The following is a 9,758-nucleotide window of genomic DNA, read 5'->3' as shown; positions in this document are numbered from 1 at the left end:
AGCTTTGCCAATTTGGCAATGGTGATAATATGAATAATTATGAATTGAGTATTAAATATTCACGTCTATTCTTAAGACATCGGACCGAGTTTTGGTCGAAAAAGGAGTTCGGGATTTCTATAGCTGTGAGAGGATAGGGAGGCTTCCATTATAACTATGAGGTTCTTTTACATGAGATGTAAACTCAGCAATTTTAAGAGATTCCAATGGGTTCTATTCAAAGAGACTAATGAAAGGCTGAATCTGAAAGCTCTGAGTACAGAATTCATTGCAGCACAATCAAACTGATGCATTGGTGAAGAGGTAATCTAAGACTTTGAGAAAAATTTCAATATCATAACACTAAAAAGTTAGTTCCCATTCAATTTTTCCCTCAAAATCATCTATGTACCAAAAAGGTTCTGAATCTTCCTATAGAACTGAAAGTTTAAACAAAATTTCACACAAATATGCATTATAGCAATGAACCATCTGGATGAAACTATAAGGTTTAGCACTACAAGAATATGATTAAAGTTCACGATGGGGTTGGGTTTAGTTTTCACCTGCAGGGCCTACGAGGACTCCTTGAGCTGCACCTTCTTTCCGCCCACTGTCTTCCTCCTTAGCCTCGCCATCAGGCTTTCTAATCTTGATCTTGTATTTGGCCTCCAAGTCAACAATCTCCTTCTTTTTCTTCTCCAAGGCCTCATTGAGTCTGGAAATGACCTCCTCGATTCCCTCTTTGTTGTGTTGAACGGCGGGCAGAACCTCCTTGATAGTTCTTTCCACCAGCACTCCCCCAATCATTCTGTAGCATCTTCTTGATGGATCAAGTGGTTCGATTGCAGAAATGACAAGAGAGTGCTCGCTCGCTTCCATTTCAAGTTCTGTGATTTTTGAATATATCTGATTAAGCTCAGACCTTAAAGCACCGTACATGTTTGCAACCATTTGCTCATTTACAGGTTCCTTGCGTTCACTCTCACTTGCGCTTGCCATTTTGATCTGTAATGTGGTAGAAACTTGGTAAACAACTTAAGAAACTAGTAGAATAACTTTTAACATTCATCCACGCATGAAATATCCAACACAACTCCAAACACCAAAAATTCTAGCGTGAGTTGTGTATGTGTGTGATCATGGATTGGTTTTGCAAGGAATGGCTCTTTGACGGAGGATGGCAACTCCCAATACCAAAAATTCTAGCGTGGGTTGTATGTGTGTGATCATTGAGATGATTTGCAAGGAATGGCTCTCTGTTGGAGGATGAGATCACATTCGTCTTAACAGATGTAGAAAGCGCAAGACAGAGGGTGATGAGGGTACATGTGAAAGTTTTCTTGAGCCAACAGTATACTCGTGGTACTACATGAGTATGGTTGCACCCTTGATTTTAAACAAGATTGAAAACTGTACAAGGGTTTTATTTCAGAAAAGAAATTGTTTAACTTTATGTACTCAAACATCTCGACAANGGGGGGGGGGGGGGGGGGGGGGGGGGGGGGGGGGGGGGGGGGGGGGGGGGGGGGGGGGGGGGGGGGGGGGGGGGGGGGGGGGGGGGGGGGGGGGGGGGGGGGGGGGGGGGGGGGGGGGGGGGGGGGGGGGGGGGGGGGGGGGGGGGATCTAAAACAATATTACTCAGTATATCAAGGAAGTTGTCTTACGTCAAAAGGGCAACCTCATGATCTTTCTTCATCCGACTTATGCTAAAGGTGGCTTTCCAACTTTTCTGGGTCTCTTTTGCTGCTTAATCTTTACTTTCACATTAATCCCATTATCAATGACAGACTGAAGCACGATTTGAAGCTTCCCTTCTATCCTCTCGCCTTTTCTTGGAGTGTATACCAGATTGTGGATATCATCAGCCAATGCTCTCTGGGCCAAAACGGCCCCCACAGCAGCACAGGCAGAGGAATCCTTCCTTGAAGTCAGGTCAAATTTCATGTCCTTAGAAATTGAATGTGCCACAGCAACCACCTTACTGGTGACCCGGTGAATGATGCAGGCTCGAACAGAGGCTTTTGATATGTATATATCAAGACAAAATGGCTCATGGTAAGGAGCAGTAAGCTGATTAAACGTGGGTGTCCTAAGCTTCTTCTCAAAGTCATTGTTCTCCCTTTCAATTATTACATATTTGTTCTTCACATGTTCAGGAAGCTTTACATGGCCACTTGCCAAATGATTATTGGGTTTATCATTCACTTTACTTTTGTTTTGCTGCGTATCTTCCTTTTCCTTTATAGATTTTTTCTTCCGATGAAAATCAAAGCTATATTCTTCAAACTCTTTGGAACCTCGATCAAGTTTATAGAAGAGATTTCCCCGGATTCTCATGTTGTCAATATCATCAAACTCTGAATCACAATAATCAATTGGATCATGATCTTCATCCTCTAAGAAGTATCTATTATCAAAGCCAGATGAGCCCTTCTCTCTCCCTTCCCATGCTCGAGCTAAACTAAATGAAACTGCCCAAGTATCATCGTCTATAAGTTCAACATCATAAGCAACCGAATGAGGTTTACCCTCAGGAAACAGTGGAGATGGCTGAGTCGTGGATGAACCATTTACAATGCTATCTGAATGAGCTACCCTTTCATTCTCGCTTCCAAGGATTCCCTTGGCTAATGCTTTTGAGCCAAAACTGCAGGCCCTCAATACAAAGTGAGGACTAATTAAAGAAAACCCTCTCCTTAAGAACATGAAGCCACTTCAAATTTTGAACAACCAAGGATCCCGACCACCAATTTACATGAATATCAAATGCCTAGGACAAAAAAACAATACAACCCGTAGTGAATGAATTAACTCGTAGAAGCAAAGCATCAAACAGATGGGCTGAATGATTGATGTTGTAAACTTTCACAATTAACTTTGTTCAATTGAATTTGACGTAGGAGGAAAACTCATAAATGTCTTAATTCCTAAAATTGCATCTAATTTGCAATTTGGGTGGATTGGTTAAATCCAAAAAAGCAAACCAATCCAAAAAAAGCTCTCTCCTTACATTTCATCCATGGTGGTCAGAAATCCAAACCCAGTGGTGAAAAAGTCAATTAAGCATAAGATATGGCCAGTACAGATATCCCTCAAATCCAAACCCAGTGGTGAAAAAGTCAATTAAGCATAAGATATGGCCAGTACAGATATCCCTCAAATCAAACTAAGAATCTGGCTTTGCAGTCCGCACAGACTTCCTTCTCCCCTGCTCACATTGTATGAAAGTCGGAAATCCACTTTTGGCATAGATGGGACTAAAATCATGAAGTTGAATTTTTAATAAGACAACTTCCCGGAAATCCACTTTTGGCATAGATGGGACTAAAATCATGAAGTTGAATTTTTAATAAGACAACTTCCTTGATAACTTAACCTATAGATACCCTTCATAGTTCAATTTTTAAAAAAACAGCACCAAAAAGCTAAACCATAGTCTGATATCACCACAACCCATCCCCCAATTACTAGTCATTTACCAACAAAACCTCGTAATTCCATTGAATATGGACAAAAACAATACTAACAACGGAAAGTAAAATTTACCAACAAAACCTCGTAATTCCATTGAATATGGACAAAAACAATACTAACAACGGAAAGTAAAGTAAAAGAAGAGTACTCAAGGTTCAACCACAGTTTAAAAGCGCAATATGAAGCCAGAACCATTGATTAGTGAATTGAGTTCTAGCTCGATATGTTGGAATAAAATCTGAAACCACCATCTATTATAGTTCATAATACAACAAACAAGCACCTGAGACTCTAATTTCAGAGAAATATCATAAAGAAAATACAGTTGCTCAAACAGCTGTGAGCTGAGCCAAAAGGTTTTGGCGCCAATATACAAAAACACAGAAGTCAGCACGAGGAAGGCCAAATTTCAAAACAAAAGCAACTACTCCAAATTTCTGCTAAAGAATATTTAACAACCAACTTAAAGACGAACCCCCGGTATAAGTCCAATCACAAAATAAAACAGATAGCAAAACCTAATCTCAGTCGAAGCCGCAAGCAAAACAGGTGCATGATCCGCTAAGAAATTAAAAGCATTAAAACCTAATCTCAGTCGAAGCCGCAAGCAAAACAGGTGCATGATCCGCTAAGAAATTAAAAGCATTCGATCGCAAACTTAAAAATAGTGTATGTCAGGGAAGAGTACTTGATCGACGCCGTTAACCGGTGCTCGGAGTGAAGCCAAGTGGTGAGCGATTCGGAGGGGCGACGCGGGCAAGCTGCTGCGAGACTGCGAACAGTGGAAGGTGAAATTGAGGAAATTGGGTCACTTCGCGAGGGCAGTTTGGGACTTGACCTAGGATGTAAATAATTTATCTTCTAAATGATGTTCAATTATTAATAAAAATCCCATAATTTTTTACTAGATTATTATTTTATTAAAAAAAATTATAGTAAAAAGAGAATATTTAAAATAAAATAAAATACTAATCATTTTAATCTAAAACTAACATAAGAATATTTAAGTTTTTTTTTTTTTTTTAAGGTTGAAAGGCAAAATATATTTTTATTAATTTAAATACAAACATATTTTCAATAATTTTTTTATTCTAGAAAGCACTACTATTTATTACGTCATTTTCCTAAATTGATCAAATTATTTTATATTTTTCTAGAAATAATAAAAATTATGTAAATCCCAAAAGAATCAAATTTTACACTAAAAAAGAGGGGGAAAAGGGTATAATTGTAATATTCGCGTCGGCGGGGCTTTCTGAATGGCCATTTGCCACCCAAATTTTATTCCAAACAGTTTGCCTTTATAGACCATTCCCCTGCGTTGGATGCCATAAATTTTGTTCTTCTACGTTCCTCTGGCGGGGTCCATCTCTGTAAGCAAAAAAAAAATGGAAGCTACCATCGTCGATTCAGACAGTAGACCGACGATCATGATCACCAACGACGACGGAATCGATGCGCCCGGTATTCGCGCTTTGGTTCGTGTCCTCGTCTCCACTAAGCTGTACAATGTTCAAGTCTGCGCGCCTGATTCGTACGCCTCTTCTCCTTTTTGTCCTCTCGCTTTCTTTTCTTTTTTTCCAATCTGCAAGTGTTGTTGTTTGAAGCTCACGATCATAATCTGTGTACAAGCTCGTGTGTTTTAGTTGGTGAAATTTTGTTCGTTCGTCTGTTTGTGTTTGGTGGTAATTTGTCTGGTTTTCAGTGCATTTGGTGTTCCTGTTTTTTCATTTTGCACATGCCTATGCTAACTTCTTTCCTTTAGAATTTGGTGGCCTTGGATTGCGTGAATTGAGATATTAGGAACTGTCTTATCGGCAGTGTTCTTATTTTTTAATCAATATGTTATGATTTGGTTATTGGTCGTAAGATATTAGCTAAAACAAGTACTTCCCGTTTGTTTTGTTTAATAATACATATGAGATACATATTTGATATTGTGGGGTTGTTTCTGCATTATACAGGGAAAAGTCAGCTGTTAGCCAGTCTATTACTTGGCGTCATCCTATTTCTGCTAAGAGAGTGGATATCGAAGGAACCACTTCTTATGCTGTTTCTGGTGTGTTTTTTTATTCTCTAATTTGAAATATGTAGCTTCCTTTTCGTTTGACTTTGAACTTGTACACCTTACCTATAAATGTTAGTTCGTTGGAGGTTTAGAAAATGTAAATCTTCAATAGTCCTATAACCCCAAGTCCCCTATGGTTTGTTCGTTGAATTTTCTACTTTCTTATGTCCTACAAATAAGCCTGACAATGTTAGAGCTCATAGCAATACTACGAAGCTGTAGCAGTGTGATAGAGTAATGAAGGGTTGGAACGTTTCGATAATTACGCTCAAATGGGGCCTTAGTAATATAAGAGGACTGTTGACATTTATTGAAATATCTGCTTTATTTCTCATGGTCACTTTTACTTGATGGATTTGACTTCAAGCTTTGGGATTTAATGAAATGGTCTAAAATGATCTGCAATGCATTGCCTCCCTTCTTGAGATGTAATGTTGGAGTGTTCTCATTTTCATTAAAACCAATTATAAATGATTTGAACTTCATTCTAGCTGATGTTCAATATTGCTTTCAGTGACTTAATAAGGTTTTAAGGTTTCGTGCTTCTGCAGGAACTCCGGCTGATTGTACTTCTTTGGGAATATCTGGAACTCTCTTTCCGTCAAAACCAGATCTGGTAGCTTTTTTTCCCTTTTACTTCATGGTTTGACTGCAGTATATTGTCTTATCTAGCTTTTTGTGCCTTACTCGCTTTAATTTACTTAACATGTGGATAACCCGACAAGAAGTTAGCGTTTATATTGACTCAAGAAATGTTGTTTCTCAACCTAGACGTGTGTCTGTAATTGCAAATGTGGATTATTTTGTCAAACAACAACTTAATGTTGGATGGTAATGCTTCTCGCAATGTTATCACTAATGATGTATGAAGTTGGTGCATACAAGTTGCAATATGTTTAGCTCTTCCTGCTTATTTATGTATTGTACTTTAATTGCAGGTAGTCAGTGGCATAAACATGGGTAGCAACTGTGGTTATCACGTGTTAGTACAAATCTTGACATACTTTCCCTTACGTAAATCTACTTTGACAGTTCGGCTATCAGTGATATTCAAGTATCAAATATGTACTCAGCATGATATGTGCATGCCCGTAGTGTTGGCAAGAAAAGTTTGCACTTCAAGTATCAAATCACGTGGAAGCCACTAAAGCTCAAATAATTGTTTATCTAACAAGTTAAATGTGCTCTTGAATAAAATAGTGAAGAAAGTATCCTTTTTGCTACAAGCACATGGAAACACCGGGAAATAATATTCCCTAAAGCTTTTTGACAAAACAAATTAGTACTATTCTAAGACGTAGAGACACTTTAGTTTGGTTTGTGTGTCTTTATTTGACACGTGTCAGGCACTTGGACACTTCAACAATTGTTGGACACAATACTTGTTAGCACAATGGATATATGTTAGACATCAACCATAGAAAGTCAATATATTTGTCTAACATTTGTTTGACACGTATCAAACACTTGAATACTAAATAGACACCTAATAATATAGGATGAAATACATCAAATTCATTTTTTAAGCTTATAAATGCATAAACTTATTGATTTTGAATTTCCATCTGATATAAAAATAAATTATATTTTAATAAACTTGTCCTTGCTTTGACCATGTCCTAGATTTTTTTTAAAAATGTTGTATCTATATTCGTGCTTCTTAGGTAATTTTTTTCCCCTTGTATTATTATTATTATTATTATTATTATTTTTGTTATATAAGTAGGTACGAGTCACAATTATTAGATCAACATAGAGAATTCTCTATTTGTGGTGGAAAAGGATTTTGTAACTTTATTGAAGCAGTCTTTCATTTAAACTGCAGTGTGTATTCTGGAACAGTAGCGGGTGCTCGAGAAGCCTTTTTTAATGGCATTCCTTCAATTTCTTTATCTTATGACTGGTACGTATAAAAATTCCCTGCATTGCTAGACTTTATCATATCACTGTTAAGTAATATCTGTTGAGATAGGCTCCATTTTCCTATCAAAAAAGATATGTACCATTTTTTTTAAAACAAGAAAGGTTTCAAATAGAGCAGTAGATGGCCTGTCATCTCGATTGGAAGTTTTGTCCATCATCTTAATTATCAATCTACGTATATCTCAATATTTTAGGTATTATTGTTAGTTAAGTTTTGTCCATCATCTTAATTATCAATCTACGTATATCTCAATATTTTAGGTATTATTGTTAGTTTCTACTCATTTGACTTTTCTTGTTATGGAAATTCAGGGTTGGAGGTAGGAGCAATATAAATGACTACACACTTGCTGCTGAGGCTTGCTTGCCCATAATAAGTGCAATGTTAGCTGACGTCAAGGCTCAAACTTTTCCTCAAAATTGTTTCTTGAATATCGATTTTCCAACAGATATTGCTAAGCATAGGGTAATAAATATTGTAACTCCTAGTGAACATCTTGCCATCTCGTTTTGAGTTACGCTGTAGAAAATATTATGTTGATTGCTTATTTTACTTCCGTGTTATGAAATGGGTGGTTAGCAGTAATGGATATATAATATATTTTTGTGTGTATCATTTAGGGATATAAATTAACCAAGCAAGGTCGATGCATGTACAAACTGGGTTGGAGAAGGGTTACTTCTGACTCTCCAGGAGGTAAAATGTTGTCAACTATGACTATGGAGCCAGCATCATCGAAGGGTTACTTCTGACTCTCCAGGAGGTAAAATGTTGTCAACTATGACTATGGAGCCAGCATCATCAGTGGAATGTAATACGTCGAATGAATCTGAGCTGTTTACGAGGCAGGTAGGTTCCCCCCAGCATTCTATAATTTTTTTTTTAAAAAAAACATCAACATTGATATCTTCTAGTTTAGAGCTATTATATCCTTCCATTTTCAATGATTTTATTTTATTTTTATGATTATTTTTTAAAATTAATAGGTTGAGTATCTCATTTTCTTTTCTTGTAAATACATATGGGACTCTTTCATCTGATCAAATGAGGCGACTTTTGATGCATCTGTTAAGCTAGAGCTACAAGAAAATGTAGCAAATCTATGGAAACTTCCCCTTTCACCTCAACTCCTCACATCTATCGGGCTCAATTATCAACTTTAGTTTAGAAATGCTATTTGAAACTTATGCTATGGTTGCTTATCTGGATCCATAGGAGAGTTTTACTGTACTGCTTGCTTAGGTTGAATTCAGCAGCACCCATGGCTGTGAGTAGTAATGATTCTACTTAGCTTGTTAATAGAAGACGGGACCAGTCTATTCATATTATAGCCTAGTACATCTAGTAATGTGGGTTACGAGAAAGCCTTCACAGACATGCATAGAGACGAACAACGAAAATAAAACATGATTGTGATATTCACCATAGGCCTTCCTCAACAACACCCTTGTCCTCGTGGGAGAAATTTAAAGGATTCTTGGTATCTTCACCTTAAAGATTTTGCACCGATTTCCTTGAATGTATGCAAGAGTTTCTGTCTTTTTCTGTACCCTTCAGTTGATTTAATTGTTGGGATTGTTTTGTTCCTGATTTCTGATTCTTTGTAACATTTAACAATCAGGTCACACCCAATTTGTATTATCAGTTGGAATTATTTTTATTCTGGAGAATTTGACGATTGTTTAATCATTGCTAGCTTAGCATCACTTGGAACTTTATATTTGTAAATGTTAACTTCAAGTTATTATCTTTGTAGGTAATAAGTCCACCTGTTGATGATGAAGATACAGATTACAAATATCTACGAGAAGGCTATGTGTGTATCATTTTCTTTAGAAAATAAAGCTCATAATTATAGAAGATACGCCGACACTAATTAGTGACTCATAATTCGATTTCAGATTACTGTCACTCCTCTTGCTGCCCTGTCTCGTGCAGAGATAGACTGCGAAAACATTTTGGAAGCTTGGTTGCTTGGTGTGGTTGCTCCGCCATCAGCTTCTGCTTTATAATTTCGTAAGGTTTCTGCGTAATGCCTTTTAAAAGTTTTATGAACATTTTATTTTGTTCAAATATCAATAAGCAGATAGAAATAAACACACAGGAGGCATACAGCCTCTGTTCATGTGTCATATTTATCTTTTATGGTCCGTCCCATTTAGTTTTCTTTTCCCCATCCTCCCCCTCACAGTAATCTATGTTCATGAGATGTTATAACGCGAAGTTCATTACCAAAAGACATTACCAAAAGAAGTGTTACTCAAAATTTTCTGTTTTATTCTTTGCAGGTTTAGGCATTTTGTTAGATGA

The 9,758-nt window shown here is 37.1% G+C and overlaps 3 protein-coding genes across 10 annotated transcripts in view; 1 reads left to right on the top strand and 2 right to left on the bottom strand.

The window, feature by feature from the left end:
- Positions 1–304: 304 nt before the first annotated feature.
- LOC111472323 (probable prefoldin subunit 2) lies at positions 305–4,284 on the bottom strand. Of its 2 annotated transcripts, none has more exons than XM_023117986.1 (2): positions 1,647–1,758; positions 305–987 (listed from the first exon to the last, which is right to left on the bottom strand). In XM_023117986.1, exon 2 carries the CDS (start codon positions 979–981, stop codon positions 535–537), a length of 447 nt encoding a protein of 148 aa, XP_022973754.1. In that variant the 5' UTR covers positions 982–987; positions 1,647–1,758; the 3' UTR covers positions 305–534. The 2 variants fall into 2 exon arrangements, with proteins under 2 accessions (XP_022973754.1, XP_022973753.1); XM_023117985.1 differs by lacking the exon at positions 1,647–1,758 and adding an exon at positions 4,145–4,284 and having other exon boundaries at positions 310–987.
- On the bottom strand, positions 1,653–4,270 carry LOC111472322. 2 transcript variants are annotated; one of them, XM_023117983.1, is made up of 2 exons: positions 4,145–4,270; positions 1,653–2,752 (listed from the first exon to the last, which is right to left on the bottom strand). In XM_023117983.1, exon 2 carries the CDS (start codon positions 2,686–2,688, stop codon positions 1,684–1,686), a length of 1,005 nt encoding a protein of 334 aa, XP_022973751.1. In that variant the 5' UTR covers positions 2,689–2,752; positions 4,145–4,270; the 3' UTR covers positions 1,653–1,683. The 2 variants fall into 2 exon arrangements, with proteins under 2 accessions (XP_022973751.1, XP_022973752.1); XM_023117984.1 differs by having other exon boundaries at positions 1,653–2,721; positions 4,145–4,227.
- Positions 4,285–4,748: 464 nt separating the features above from the next.
- Positions 4,749–9,758, top strand: part of LOC111472327 (5'-nucleotidase SurE-like) — an 8,626-nt gene continuing 3,616 nt past the window's right edge. Inside the window, exons 1-11 of one of the 6 annotated variants that reach the window (XM_023117996.1) lie at positions 4,749–4,990; positions 5,421–5,515; positions 6,076–6,140; positions 6,463–6,506; positions 7,350–7,427; positions 7,760–7,913; positions 8,069–8,122; positions 8,190–8,297; positions 9,205–9,264; positions 9,350–9,469; positions 9,737–9,758. In XM_023117996.1, the coding sequence (XP_022973764.1) occupies positions 4,845–4,990; positions 5,421–5,515; positions 6,076–6,140; positions 6,463–6,506; positions 7,350–7,427; positions 7,760–7,913; positions 8,069–8,122; positions 8,190–8,297; positions 9,205–9,264; positions 9,350–9,460 (915 nt within the window). In that variant the 5' untranslated portion in view covers positions 4,749–4,844 and the 3' untranslated portion in view covers positions 9,461–9,469; positions 9,737–9,758. Of the gene's footprint in view, positions 4,991–5,420; positions 5,516–6,075; positions 6,141–6,462; positions 6,507–7,349; positions 7,428–7,759; positions 7,914–8,068; positions 8,123–8,189; positions 8,298–9,204; positions 9,265–9,349; positions 9,478–9,736 lie in introns of all 6 variants that reach the window. The other 5 variants (XM_023117995.1, XM_023117994.1, XM_023117991.1 and 2 more) reach the window with 5 other exon arrangements.

This window comes from Cucurbita maxima, unplaced genomic scaffold (assembly GCF_002738345.1).
Source record: "Cucurbita maxima cultivar Rimu unplaced genomic scaffold, Cmax_1.0 Cma_Scf00069, whole genome shotgun sequence".
Taxonomy (NCBI): domain Eukaryota; kingdom Viridiplantae; phylum Streptophyta; class Magnoliopsida; order Cucurbitales; family Cucurbitaceae; genus Cucurbita; species Cucurbita maxima.
Note: the sequence above shows the minus strand (reverse complement) of the source record. Positions and strands in the feature narration are given on the sequence as shown.